The 15,898-nt window shown below is 35.0% G+C and overlaps 1 protein-coding gene across 17 annotated transcripts in view; it reads right to left on the minus strand.

The window, feature by feature from the left end:
* Positions 1-15,898, minus strand: part of PCDH15 (protocadherin related 15) — a 729,696-nt gene that overhangs the window by 272,136 nt on the left and 441,662 nt on the right. For 16 of the 17 annotated variants that reach the window (XM_060118371.1, XM_060118174.1, XM_060118091.1 and 13 more), the window contains one exon: positions 14,694-14,826. The exons of the other annotated variant lie outside the window; for it this stretch is intronic. In XM_060118371.1, the coding sequence (XP_059974354.1) occupies positions 14,694-14,826 (133 nt within the window). The remainder of the gene's footprint in view (positions 1-14,693; positions 14,827-15,898) is intronic. 17 annotated transcript variants of the gene reach the window in all.

Here is a 15,898-nt window from a genome sequence, read left to right on the forward strand (position 1 = left end):
TTAAAATCTTGGGCTGGTTAATTCTGCATTACTCTGCCACTCACATCTTAGTTTAGAAAAGCATAGCAGTAAACCAATCATAAAGGCATAAAATTATTGGAACCAGCAAAAAAATCTCTGGAGGAAATGCTAAAATGAATCTTCTTGAAATTTGTCCTTCCATTTCTAAATATATTCAAGCAGGTTTTTTAAAAAAATTATGTTTTAATGTTTTTGGAATTTCTAGGGGATGTATATTGCATTTCATTACTTCAGTATCTTTTCTTTCAGAAAACTCTTTATCCATTTATTCCCCTTTACCTCATCTTGAGGCTGCATTACCCCAAGTCCTCATTTCAGATTTAATCAAGAATAAGATTTTTTTTATCATCTCTATGCCCTAATTACAGACTGCCTGAAAATAAAGTCTACACAGAGTTAAGCAATACAAAGAGGGGCAAAACTACCAGAGACTGATGACACTTGTCTGAAACCTTGGTTCTAGCCTTTCTTGAAATCAGATCCACCTGACATTCCACACTTTCATTGATTACATAGTATATATTCCAAGCACTGTTCTAGTTACTGAGGATACAACAGTGAATAAAACAGAGTCTGTCACTGTGGACCTAATATAATATTTGACACAGTTGACATAATAAATAAGAGTGCACATAGAGTGAAAGCAAATGGGGTAAAGTGGATATGAAGCACAGGGAGATGGTTATTGTTATTTTCTGTAAGGTGGTCAAGTAAGACCATTTTGCTAAGGGGGAATCAAGCAAAAACATACAGGAAGGGAAGAATGTGAATGTCTGGGAAAAGAGAACTTCAGACAGTGGAAACAGTAAGTGAATGGGCCCTGTGGCAGGAGTCAGGCAGTGTGCAAGGAGGTCAATGAGACCGGAATAGAATTGCTTGAGAGGATGAGAAGTAGGATTTCAGGTCAGGTAGGTGTTACAGGGACATCATTTTTTATCCTGGGTCATTTGGGAATCCATTGGATGATGGTCGCAAAGAAGTGAAGCTATTTTAGGTAATTTTTCAAACAATTATTCTGTCTGCTGTGTGAGTAATAGACCAGAGAGGGGTGAGCTTAAAGTCCAGTAGAAATCTATTGCAATAATCTAGGCAGAAGTTGATGGTGGCTAGTATCAGGAAGAAACCAGTTAAGAGTGAAAACAACGGTGAAACTCTGGAGATATTTTGGGATTGACTGGAAATAAGAGAGGGCTATGGAGAAAGAGAAAAGTCAGAGATGACTTGAAGGGTTTTGGCCTGAGATTTTGGACAACTGAGGTTGCAATTTACTGAGAAGGAAAAATGAAAGAGGACCAGCTGTTTTCTTGGAATTAGGGGGAAGAACCAGGTGTTGAGTAGAGAATACATTAATTTTGAGATGCTGTGATAACAGTATGCTATGCCTCTCAAATCTCCCTTCAAAGAAAAAAGAAATTATTCCCCTATATGTTGGAAATGTTGCCTACTGAGAAGCTTCAGTTATCAGTCCTATTCAGAGAATACCTTTTCTTCTTCTTCTATTTAATTGAAGTAGAGTTGATTTACAATGTTGTGTTAATTTCTGCAGTATAGCAAAGTGATTCAGATATATAGATACACACACACACATACACACACATACATATATATACACACACATTCTTTTTTTATATTGTTTTCCAACAATGCCTTTTCTGAAGAAAGCTTCCTTGCCCAAGGTCAGGTTGCTTTCTGAGGCAACCTGTACCTGACTAATGCAAGTATATAAAAGGCCTACCTTTATATAAAGGCCAATATCAACTCTAGAGCTTTCCAGGGGGGTCAGTGGAAGCCTTTATTGGGACTTCGTTGAAGCTCAATTTCTCCCTAAACCTAATTCTTCTTTCTTCCTCTCCTTTCCACAGGAGTTAATTCCAAACCAATAAACATCCTACAACTGAATCTTTATCTCAAAGTCTGCTTCTCTGGAAACTCAATCTAAGAGAGATTCTTATTTAATATCATATATCTATCTATATCTATCTATCTATATCTATCTATATCTATCTATCTATCTATCTATCTATATCTATCTATCTATATATATATATATCATAGTTGGACATGGGTCTAGAGTTTTAGAGCAGTGAGCTAAGCTGGAGATATGAATTAGAATTTATGAGCATATAACAATTTAAACCCATTAGAACAGATGAGATAACCTTAGGTGTGACTATAAATAGGAAAAGAGGAGGTTAGAAGTTTGAGCCCTGAGGCATTTCAACTTTTAAGAGTCAGGGTAATGAAGAGGAACTATCAAAATAGACTGGGATACAGCAGCCAGGGAAGGTGGGGAAAAATCCCAGGAGACTGATGTACTGGAAGTCAAATAAATAAGTTTTTAAATAAGAAAGGAATTATTAACTCTATCACATCTTATTGATGGATAGAGTAAGATGAAGAATTGATTTGACAATGGAATGAGCATTGAGACCACAAAAAGCGCCATATCAATGGATTGGTGTTATTAAAATTCCGATTATAATGGGGTCAAGAGAGAATAGAGAGAAAATGATGACGAGTTTCTCCAGGCAAGTATGGATACCATATTTGAGAAGTTTCTGCAGGGAAGGGAAACACAGAAATGGGTAAGTGGCTAGAGTGGTTTATCAAGGACATTTTTTGTTGTTGCTTTGTCTTTAATTGGGAGATACTGTATCAGATTTTCATGTTAGTGAAAATGATCAGATAGAGTAAGAGACTCTTACGATGCACCAAGGTAAAAGGATGATTCTTGAGCAATATCCTTGAGCAATGGACATGATCTAGTGGAGTGCTTTCAGGTCAGCACAAAGGACACACACTTAAAAGATGCTGTGTTTTTATTTTGCACTGGGCCTTGCAAACTGTAGCCGGTCTTACTCAAAGCATGGTCCATGGAGCAGTGTCATTCTGCAAAGCGCTTACTGGGGATCATGATGAAACAAAAAAGGTAGAATAAATTTCTCCAGAGTAAAATTTAGAGTAGTTTAGAAAAGTTTTAAGTGATTTGCCCAGGTGATTTACTATCTGTTGAATCTAATTTTTTTTTTTTAAAAAAAGGCTGTATTCTTTGCTATTTGTATTTTTTTTCATTTTTTAAATAATTTATTTAAATGCATCTTTCATTACAGAGGCTTTAGAAGCATTGATATAGGATGCAAGTGAAGGAAACAGTTTAGGTAGGAAGAAGGAGTGTTCATTTTTAATTACAGGATTAAAAACAAAACGTAGGAATACAGGTGCAAAGAGGTTGGTAGATGGGGTGATGAAAGGCTGTAAAAGTCTTCATCTAAGTGTTTGATGAAAATACGGAGCAGGAGAGGTACCCAACTAAAGCTGTTCTCCTTGCCCGTGAATCTTTGCCTCCAGGCTGAATACAAGCCACAGATCATCACCTGTGTCCACCTGTCCCACCATCCACAGCACCTCTGCTTAATGAAGCTCAGTGATATCAGAAAAGACTATTTCATCTTATTAATTTATTTTAGGTACTTAATTACTTTCAAAAGAACTTGAGAATATGACTTTATTTCTTGCACCATAACAAGTTTTATAAGATACCAGTCCTCTTTGAGCAGAAAATAAGATAATTTTTACGCGTTTCCTACGTACCCTACTTCTTGTTAGAGTGTAAGTCAGAGAAAGAAGTCTAACTCCACTGAAAATATAAATTTAAGTCATAACCTAATCTCTTCTGGGGCAAAATCTCACATTTTTTTATCATGTTTATTTCTTTCTTAAGCAAGGAAGAATCAAAGAAAAAATGATTTAGAAAATAGCTATTTAAATATATCAGACCTAGGATTCTCCTTCTGACACTTCTCTGGCTTCATGCCTATGAGCATATTGTTGTCTATGGAAGATTTACACGAGGTTAAGTTATGCCTTGGGAAGAGGAAGATACATATGTGAATAGAGAATACATAAAAAATGCATTTTCCTCACTTTTGGCAGCTTTGAATGCCTAGAAATGAAAAATCTTCCCTAGATAATAGACATACCATAGTGTCAAGGACATCAAACTTTTTTTTTGAAACTTAAACATATCAGAACATCTGCTTTAAAGGAGAAAATTTACACTAGAAATCAGATTTAATTTTTGCAAAAAGTGGTTGCTTGGCATTGAGACATCTCTCTCTATCTCTCTAAAATATAAATTAACTATCTCCTATCTATTTATGTATGCTATCCTCCATATAAACTATAAATTATACTTTGGAATCAGGTAAACAATATCAGTGTTCAAAGTATTTCAACTTCTATGGCATTATTCTTTTGAGATAATGTTAATGATGAAAGACCCATCTGAAATCTAAAACAAGGGAAGATGAAAAAAATGTTTTTTCTACTATATGAAATAAAAATATAGGGAAAATGAATGAGCTTTTTATTCCTCACACTTAGCAAAATCAGAGCAACCTACTAAATAGAATAAGTCATATATTATGAAATTGAAGAGGAAATAGCCATCTTTCAGTACAATCTCCAGTGTTAATCTATATAGTAACACATCAGTGTTCAAAGAAAAGCTTCTTAGATGACAGAAGAGCAAACCTCCAGAAAATGTATCCAAAGTGATCCCCATGATATAAATGACACTGCAAAATCTACAGCACAGGGCTTATGATTCATGCACATTTGGCTGCAAAACATTCATGAATAATAAACTCCTGCATCATCTTCAAGGGAAAAATATATCCTATTTTACAAGAAATATTCATCAATAAAAGGAAAAAAAGAAGAAAAAAACTCTCAAAACTTCTAAACGTTTCAAAGATATCAGAGAAACAAATTAGCACCTGTTACAGGACCTGTTAATGAAGAGGGATGGCTTGCATTTCATTCATACTGTTCTAGAAATGGATCAATTCTGTAGTGAGATCAAAGCTGCACGAATTTTCCTTCAGGATGAAAAATACTAATTCTTTGAAGCATACAGTTTAAATTCTACAGCTTTTTGAAACTATTTTAAAAATGAGAAAAATGGATAAAGATGAAAAGAAAATGCATGTTGCAAGCTGACCAAAGCACCATCTTACACTTATACCCAAGTAGTTTCATTAGTAAAATGTATGTTTTTTTCTCAGATGATCAGAGGTGGCAACATCTTACTTTTTGGTCTGCTTCACACCACTTTCTACTGTTTTCCTACTATTTGTGTCTGAGCTGTTTTACCTGTTTTGCAGTCTTCAGGAAGGAGAAGCCAGGAAAAGTGGTTCAAGCTGCCAGAGCCAGTCAGCTCACTGATAAGTGGAACCAGAAGTTTAAAGCAGTGGTTAAATCAAGTTTTCCCAGTGTCAATGGACATTACATGTATAATATTTTCCTTCACTTTTGTAAAGAATCAAGAAGCACAGAGAAGAAAATAAAATCAAGGCTGATCAAGCACACCTTAGAAAGAAAAGAATGATTAGCCTTTTGGGTAGATCTACTCTGCTATTAAAGGGATTGTTTGTAAGTCTGAGTACAACTGAAAGAAATAAATGAACTTCAATCTCTAGGAAAGGCAGAATAGAATAATGAATAATAGTATATAGCCTCTATATCAGAAGAGATGGAATCCCCACTCGGCAACAGGGTTCTGTTTGACATTAGAAAAGTTACTGCTTTGTTGGGAGTATAAAAGATGAGGAAGCTTTCAAGTGCTTGGTGTAGTTCCTGCCTGATAGTAGCACTCAGTTAAAAGTAGACGTTGATGCTGTTATTATTAATATTGATGTCTTAGCCATCTATCTCTTGGGCTTTCTAAGTTTCACTTTGTTCTCAAACACAAGTGATCATTCCTTCTCAATGGAGGAACTAGTAAAATCATAAAGTAGGTGAATATATTCTATGGATTGTATCTGTTACCAAAGCTGTTGCCCCAGAATCATACCCCTGCCCCTCCCTTGAATGGAAACCAATTGCTCTTATCTAAGTTTCAGGAGGAAGCTGCAAAGAGCAAAGTAAGAACTGCTTAGAATCAGCTAGGACCCAAATGGTAGAAGACTTGACTTTCAGTAGACTTTGTGTCTCATTTTATGCTCATTGTAATATATTAGCATGGTAAATGACACACTCATCAGCGCCATGACAGTAGACAATTGCCATGACAATGACTGCAAGAGCCCATACAAGGACTTAAAAGGAGTATTGCCTCAGCTCCAGTTCCAAACCACAACCCTGTTCTTGGATAAGTCATGAATATTCCTCCCACTCTTTCCATTTCCCTACCTTTTACCTCGACCCTCCTATATATATGGTGTCTCTGCTCTAATTGGCTTGAGAAATTGATTTGCAAACTAAGTTCCCCCTTCTCCATTCTTTGGCCATTGAATAAAGCTTGTGCTGTTCCAGTCTCAGCTTTGTTTTCTTTATTGGCTATGCCAATCTGATCAGAAAAAGAACCTCCCTGGCAAGACAAGGGGTCTCAGCTGGGCTAGGACCCCCAGCACCTGTGCAGGTGACAAGTTTGGTAACATATCCATTCCTCTACATTTGATATTTCACTTTTCTATCCATTATTCCAAGTGCTCAGTACCTTCTTGCTCACTTTTACAATCTTAAATCTTAAATCTTAGTATGAGTTAATTGAAAAACAAAAATGGCAATGTTCATTCTTCTTGGAGAATAGGAATAAAAATACTATTAGTTAAGAACTTTTTTTCTTTTTCATTTTAGGTACTGAGTTATGCAATTCACATGCTTACATGCTATCTCATTTAATCTTTGCTTCCCTACTCAAAAGACAACAACCTCCCCTCTGTTTCCCAAGCTCTTAAAATTCTGTTTTTTGATTATACCAAAGGATAAGTTAGTCCTTGTTATTTTATTTAATAAATATGTATTGACCTAATATATGTACTTATATATATGAACTATACCTTAATAACTAATGTTGCTTCTGTTTTCAACTAGCTAATATGAGACCCAGAGCAGATAACAGAGAATTTTGACACAGTTTAAATAAATGATCCTTTATTTCAATTTAATATACTAAACTAACACTAAGTCTTAGGGGTGCAAAATATTTTTTACATTTTTTTTTATTTTTTATACTTTATTTAAACATAATGGACTTTTTGTTAATTTGTTTGCTTGTTTTGTTTTTGAATGATACTCAATTGTGTATTACCAGGGTCAGAAACCTTTTTTTTCCCTTAAGTCATTAAAATGCCTGTAGGCCACCTGTGGTCTCTTCATATTATTCTTTATTCTTTTGTTTTCTTGTTTCATTTTTATTTGTTTATATTTTATTAACAAACTTTTAAAAATATAAAAACCATTCTCAGTTTACCAGGCATACAAACAGGCCACTTTGCCCAGAGGCTATAGTTTGTCAATCTGTGCTCTACTATATCTGTTCTTTATTTTTGAAAAAAACAAACACTGTCATCACTTCAAGTCATTTATTTTTCTACCACTGCTCATTTTCAGAAATATGTCCATGTGTCAATAAAATAGAGAATTGGTAGCAAAAAAAAAAAAAAAAGAGGGCAAGGAGAAAGACGTTTTAAATCAAGGAACAATTGCCAACACTTATTTTCCTCTAATCCCAATCCTTCACCCTTACAGGAACACGATGTGTGCAAAGAGGATCTTATCTTTACTCCATTTCCCATATATATGTTTGTTATCCATTTTTCAAAGTGTAGTTGAACTTTCCTTTGGTATGATCTTACCAGCAACAGGTGAATGGATCATTTGATTCAAACTTGTTCATAACTAAGATTTGTTCTCTATAGTCAGTCATAAGCTTACTGCTGATAAATGGATATTTTGATTATTTGTAGAAGCATGAAAGAAACTAGGTTTTCCACCTTGAATAAGCCATGTTAGAAGCAATGTCAAGGCCTTGAAAATAATACACTTTATCATTTTGCTCAACTAGTAATGCAGGAGAGTATCACAACTAGGAATCTAGGAATGGAATGAGGCAGGTCCAGAGCTGATTGTTTTAAATGCCAAATGCTACAGGTTTGCACCTCCATGATATCTCCTAAATATTTTTTTCCCCTGTTCTTTCATTGTAGGTGTAAAAGTTAAGACTTGCATAATCCTTATACTCAGAACAAATAAAGAATCTCAACTTTTGGGTAACAAATTAACTGGTTTTATTTCTTCCAGGATGCTATCAGGCTATTGCATTGATCACCTCCATTTTTGGTGTGTAGCTGACTTCATCAATAATGTCTCAATTAAATCTATAACTCTTACTTAGCAAAACTGTCTCATTTTTATTTGTATGATGCATTCCTCTTTATTTTAAAACAAATTATGTTTCTGGGGACTTGGAGTGAGGAGAATGTGATCTTCTCTCACTCATTCATTTTTCTTCCTTTTAATATCACTCTGATGAGGGAATAGAAAGGTTAGAGAAGGAAATAAAAGAATCGCCTGTATTGGATTGCACCAAATTATTGTGTACTGGTGCCAACAGACTCCACTGTTAAGGGACATGGCCCCAAGCAGCCATCTTAGGAATTGGTCATACCTTGAGAATTTCTTCCATATCTTCTACAGAATGCATATTTGGTGGCTTCTTGCTGTATAACTTGGTGTACATGGCTTTTTTCTCCACATGTTGCAGTCCCCTTAGTTTTTATTTACACTTAAAAGCCTCAACTCTGAGATCTGTGGACCTAGGCAGGATCCACCTTACCTACAATGCTGGAAAAAGTCTTCAAGGGAGTAGTTCATGAACTCTTGCTGACTGCCCACTCCATTGTGACATCTCTGTACAATGCCCTTTCCCTTGTAAATGCACTGACTCAAGTCTAATCAGCCATTCAATTAGAGAACTGGATGTCAATCTCCCTTTCTTTCTTATGGATTTTCTTCTCTTAGTCTAAGACTAGGAGAAACACTGAGTTACTAAACACTGGAGCACCAAAAAATGTATCCTCATCTACTTCTATGGTGAAGTTTTCCAAGACTTCTGGGGCTACCCTTGGAGAGTATTCTACCAAGAACCAAGAATTCTTTGAAGTAGAATCTGGGAATTTAATTTTTTTTCCCTCAAATGTGCTTTATCCAGGTTTTAATCTAAATTCTATTCTATATCCTCTATGTTAGAAAGGATAATAACAGTCAATTACTTTTTCCTTTAACTACTTCTTCCTGAGACCATTATACTAAATCATATCTTCTCTCAACCTTTAGTATCTTTTACCCTCATATAACACCATAAAATTAACCTTCAGAAAACACAGAACTAATGTAATATAAAACATATCCACCTCCTAAAAAATAGGAAAAAAATAAAATTTAATAGTTTTTCTATAGCCTAACCCACAATATTGTGATAGAATAGATAGAGCTAAAACAGAAAAAAACTACTCTGGCTCACAAATCTTGCTGTCTCTGAGTTGCAGTTTCCTCATTTGCCAGATAACGAAGATAATAATATCTAATAATATTGGCCTATTTATTAGAGTCAGGGTGATGGCTATAGGGGAGCAAAATTTGTCACTCCAGAGTGTGTCTCTTTGGCATGAGTATTAATTTAGGTTGATTAATTTTAAGGCCCAAAAAACTCAGGAAGAGCCTTTGGCCTTCCCTCTAACTCCCTAAAAGAATGTAGATAGAGAACCTGTTCCAGGATGGAAGCTACCCCCATCAATAACTACAGTATGAAGTAGGTGTGTAGACAGGGACGAACATAGCAAAGTGTGTTAAAATTCCTCTCTGTGTCCCATTGTCTCTGCTTCATCCAGCAAACATTTGTTTACCAAACATTTGCTCTTCCATATCCATGTATATTGCCTTCCTCCTCTTTGAAGTCTCAAACCACTACCCCTAACATTTTCTTTTGTCACTAGTTGAAGATGGTATTTAAGATGAGGGCTTCAGCTATTTTGGTGAGTTACTCAGTTTTCCTGTGTCTCTTCCATGTATGTGTTATTAAAATTTTTTTTGATTCCCTCCCATTAATCTGTCTCATGTCAATTTAATTCTCAGACCAGCCAGAAGGAACTGGAATGGTAAAAGAAAATTTCTTCCTCTCTAACATGATCAAATGACATGATGTATTATACATATGTTGAAGAGATATGACTTTTTTAGCAGGTTAAGGTAACTGACTTTCAATAATGTAATCACAACTTATAAGCAAAACCTTAAAAATAAAAGCAAATAAATTATTGAGAAATATTATGGTAGAAAACAAGGACAATTAATAAGTTGAATTAAGAGAACTTGTAAAACATTCTGATTTGTCAAATTCTACTGAATCAACCAAAATTTTTTAAAAGTATGTTTTAGTTTGTTATTTAAAACCACAGACGTGCACAGGATTTGGTATTTGGACAATTAACTTTTAACCTTCCACCTTTAAGAATGGACTATATGAAATATGCACAAATCAACTATTTCTAAAAAGATTTTTTATCAGTAAGCTGATTTTAAGGAGCATACATATTTTCTCTTTGTCCGGAAAGTGAAATAGGCAGTACTCTGCAGTCGTGGTAGGGGTGAGGGTGATTAATAGATGGAGACTTCTGAATGTTGAACAATGGTTATCAGCCAAACCATAAAGTGGCCTCAGTGTGGAAAGAGTACCTGTCCCCTAACAGCTTGAGTAGGATAAAGAACAGAAAATGGAGAACTTGCAGGGTTACTTCAAGTACATAGGCACAGTGGGTGAGCACATAAATGTTTAACCATAATGCTTAGGATTTTGTCCTTTCTTTACAACTTCTTAGCACAATGAGCTTGGAAAAAGAGCCATTTACTTTTTGTGGCTCAGTTTCTGCATTTGTAAAGTTATGATGATAATAACAATAGATCCAATTGCTTTGGGTTTTTATAAGAATTAACTGGGAAAACATGCGTGTTAAAGTATACATATTTATTTGTTTATTTATATATTTTAGTGTTCAAAATAAATATTTTGAAAATATTGGCAGTCCCTTCTTAGGGAAAATAAGACATCCCTGCCTCAATGAATTTTACCATGAACTTGTGGAATTATTTGCCTATGTGAAGATTATACATTCTTGACCTATTAACTCAGAAGTATCCAAGTGAATTTCTTTGGCTATGGGGAGAAAATATCTGGATAGATATTACATGCATCACTCCTGAGTAACAGAAGATAACTAGGTTTTGTTTTTTATTCTGTTGTGTTGTGTTCTGTTTTCCACAGCAAGTATTGCCCTCAGTCAAGAGATCAGTAAAATTCTAGACAGAGGCTGTTTCATCAGTCTGAGTTGTAGCATGTAACAGTCACTGCCAACTAGTGATGGGCATAAAATGTGAAATTTGGCAACAAAAACCTAGCTAGTTTAACTGATTCACAATTTAGTACTTAAAAGTGGAGTGTGCCATAACAAACACCCAAAAAATAAATAGCAGTGACATCAAGAGAGAGGAAGGTGGTGAGGAAACTGTTACTGGATGCTGTAAGGATGAGAAATGATGTTAGGCAGTAATGAATCATTTAGCAAAACTGCTGTTTGCAGTAACTTGGAAAGCAAAAGCTGTACGAAAGGCAGTCATGGCTCTTGACATCAGACTTAACCATGTAATTAGTGTCTGCCTCTAGTGGAAGGATTATACATGATTAACCCACTAGCAGCCTTGTGACTTGGTTTGGTGGATGAAATGTGGGCAGAAGGGTCCTGTGTCACTTCTGGAAGAAACATTATGAGAGGGCGTATGGTTTATTGTGCCTCTTTTTTCACTCTGTCAAAAGAACAACACTGCCACAGATAAAGGCTGAAGTTGAGTGAAAATGATGAACAGAGCTGGAACTGATTCATGACGGACATAACAGTGTGAGTAGGAAATAAACTTTTCAGTTATAAATTGTTGAAATTTTGAGTGTGAGTGTGTGTGCATAATATAAACCTAGCTGTGCTTACCGAGACAATAAGGAAACAAATAGTGCCTGACTCATTAAGTTACACTTAAGTGTTATTATATAACTATTATTATCATATGAGTATGAGAATGATGGTGATGGTATAAGAAGGTTCTGTATGTAAGAAAGGAGGATTATTCTAATGGTAATAGGGCTGAGTCAAACACTCAAAGAGAATGTGAGCCATAAATTATAAGGGTAACTTGGATGGAAACAATGCTCTTGTAAAGATAAATAAGAAGCTGAGACTTATTGTATTTGGGTATAATACATAGTCCTATTTGGGATCTCAGTGCCCGCTCTGGCTCCAGCACACCAGTCTTACAGGCTTCACTGGCAGGTCAGAATTACAAAGGATAAGCATGCTTAAGAGCAAGATCTGACCAAATCCGGAAGAAAAAAAACCCACCTAATACTAACCCTGATCAGCATAAGTTCGAAAATTAAGAGTTCTGGGTAACATTTTCCTCCACTAAATGCCATCAATACAGCAGCCAGGCAAAACAGCCTTAACAGGCTGAGGAAAATCACAGCCTCCCAAACAACTTTTAGATAGAATGAAAGGAAAATACCTACAAGGGGGAAGGAAGTGGGGGGTGAACAAGGATTATTCTCTGAAAAGAAACCACTTTGATCTCAGTCAAAACAGATTATTTTGAAGTCAGTCCACTGTTATCTTCGAAAATATATTTCCCCACAAATCTTGTCTTTCTAAACTGAGCTGTTAGTCAGCAGTGGGTAGTGCCGTGTGTGAAAAAGAGAATGTAGCCAGAAGTACCTCTAATGCATTCTGTTATTACAAGTCTTTGGAAGAGTAATTTGATGGAAGCTTTTCAACTTTTAGGTCACTAGTTTAAATTCAGTCTCAGTTGATCACGAGCAAAAGTGTATGGTTGGTGGCCTATGAAAAATGCCTTGATGGTGTCACCCTAGTTCTTTCTAATAGAGACTGCCACTGTAATTGGTACCCTTTATTTCGCTTCTACCAGAAGCACAAAGGGTGAATAGAAATGTCATTTCAAGTATTTTCTCAGATTTTGTACTAGAGATATTTGAGATATGAAAAACGCCAACTCCTTTTCATCTTTAACTCACAGGTAGAATTATTCTCCTATAATATGGTACCTAGATATTTCTGGGATTTATTGAAACAAAACGAGCCATCTTACAGGTAAAATTATATCTTACTCATAGAAAGTTAAATTATACAAAGGCACATTTTTAAGAAATATTTAAACGTAAAACATGTAAAATTTCTTGGCCTGAACTTACAAATCTAAGATTTATTTTTCTTTTCTTCTTGTTTAAACAAAATAAATCCCCATATATGTAAAGAAGGATTTTCATTATTCTATAAAGGTACTTGTCTTCATATTTGGTTTTCCATATTTTATCATTTTCATGATTTAACTAAATGTTTTCTTCCTCCTAAAGAAACTATAGGGATTTTTTCTTTTATTTTGTCCATTAAAATCCCCCAAATTTCCTTATTACTAATATGTCTACTTTCCTATAATTTTGTTTCCCATCTTTTAATAGTAAATGAACAACAAAAGCAAATTCGCTCTAGTTGCCTGGAAAAAAGCAACAAAATAAATACGAGAGCAGAGGCAAAAAGAAGTATTTGGTAATGTCAACCAAATTTTTGGCAGCCTCAGATAATGAGTGGGATATAATGGAATGAGCCCTGTTTTGGAAATAATGATAATTCAATCAGCTGAGTTAGGCCTCATTTAATTTCTGTAAGGTTCACTTTCCACATCTAGATAATGAGGTTGATATGTTTCATTATTTTTTACATTCTTTCTAGTACAAACATTCTATGGAATCTTCACTTTTATATCATCAGGGTTTGAGTGAGAGGGTGTCTGTATTCAAATGGCATTGAGCAAGATGCCTCGTGTCACCTCATTTGCTGGTAAAGATCGATGCTGGGATTTTCCTGAATAATCACATTTAAAATCTCTCCTAACCTTCAAGGCCAGCTTCCTGAATTCTCATGTCAGCACCTCCTGCCATTTCCATATAACACCAGGAGGTGATAAATCCTCTGTCCTCTGAACATCCATAGGTAAAATAATATGTCATGTTATGGTCCTTATGATTTTTATGGTAAGTGACAGTTATTATCAACACCACATGTAGCCCAACTTGAAGCTGTAGATTCAGTTGAAAATACAGCATTTTCTGGCCAAAGGTGCTTTAGTTAGAAATGTATAAATTGAGAAAATCAAGCTATGATTCTGCAAGTAACTCATATGCCCATGAATCTGGAGCTGCAAATGGAAATATCACCTAAAGCTACCCCCTTCATCGAAACAAATAAACTGAGGCACAGCAATTACAAGATTTACCCATAGGCACAGAATAAAATTGTCTGCCTCAGCATTAGAATGCCTACCATCAGCCGGTGAATCTAAAGTCATTTTCTATACAGAACACTGCAGCAAAAATAAATCCTGCTGGGGCAAAGGAATCCAAAACAGAAAATAATAGTCAGCTGCAGACTCTGGATGCAAAGTACAAAATATTCAAGTGCATGTTTCCAATCCCTTCATTATCTCTTGTAATGATTGCAGCTAATCCCTGCCAGCTAACGTTAGTTCTTCAACAGTGGCAATCAATAGAATAGATTAGCTGTGAAAACCTTCCATCCATATTATCCCTGCTTTCCTTTCCAGATGGAATTTTCATTCACTAGAGTGTAAGCAGACATGTGAGGTTTTCTCCCCTGCCATGCACAGATATAAACCCATTAGCCTTCAAGGTTGTCGCTAGAATTTTTTTTTTTTTTTTTTTTTTTTTTTTTTTTTTTGTCGCTAGAATTTTATACGTGTACTAAGGAGCATACCTGTAGATTTAATAAAACAGCGCCGATCCTCATGGCCTCACTGACTTCAAGGCTATACATCAGCTGTGGGAAGCGAGGAGGGCTTTGATTATTTGGAGGAAGCACTTCAATGTACACAGTGCAGATAGAGTGCCTGCAGAGAAAGAGAAGCAAACAAGAGGGGTAAAAATCTACATCACATTTAATGACAGACTGAATTTGATATTCTGTTATTGGGTTTACAGGAGAGGGAATTCTGAATTTTTATAGGAAATAATAAAATAATTCAGAATGAAGGGATGGAATAATAAAGCTACCACCAAAAGATGATGTTTTTATGAAATTATCTTAGTAAAAGGAAAAAAATGCCTCAGGTACATATTTTTTCTACTTAGATTAATAGTGTGAATTAAAAAGGAATAACTGTACAAATAAAGCTAATAAATTAACTTGACTTCTGGCTTTATTTTGTAATGCTTCTCTAATAGCAAAAAAAATATTCTATAAATATCTGGTAATAAGAGTTGGTCTTGGGGTTCTCTTCCTATTAAACCAGCAGAGAGAGTATTGATTAAAATAACACAAAAAACAAAATATGGGCTGTGTTTTATTTGTTTTGTTACTGACATCAATGGCTTAATGAAATGCATATCAAGAGTCAGGATCATAAAGTAATCATTGTGTAAAATAGTTGCAAACAAAACCAAATCTGTTTTTAAGTCTTCTTTAAAGAGTTTAATATAAAAATTTAGAAACTAGATTTAATTGAAGCCTTAGATTGATGGGCATTGTTTTTGAGGGATAAAAATATATTATATTATTATAAGGACAAAAACATGAGCATTGACATAATCACCTTTTTTGATATGTCTAAACTCTGAAATTTCTTTACACAGCAAAAGCTAAAGAAGATGTTCAAGGTTGGTACAGAAGAAACACTGGCAAAAATATATCAATGATACCTGCGAATTTACAAAGCCAGTCTTCTATCTTGAAGAACATACCACCACTGCCTGAGTTGTATGCTTTAAACTTATTTTAACAAAATCATGCCTTTTTATTCAAAGGATATTTCTTAAAATTTCTATTTGGGGGCTAGAATTTTCTTAAAGTAGCCCAAAGCTCTTTGCATTAAGCGCATCAATTAAAAGACATGGTCACCAAAAACATTTTTCTGAGATTATTATTCTATAATAGTTTACTTTGAAAAGCCCTTAAGAGAAATA

The sequence above is a fragment of the Mesoplodon densirostris genome, chromosome 1, assembly GCF_025265405.1.
Source record: "Mesoplodon densirostris isolate mMesDen1 chromosome 1, mMesDen1 primary haplotype, whole genome shotgun sequence".
NCBI classification, from domain to species: Eukaryota; Metazoa; Chordata; class Mammalia; order Artiodactyla; family Ziphiidae; genus Mesoplodon; species Mesoplodon densirostris.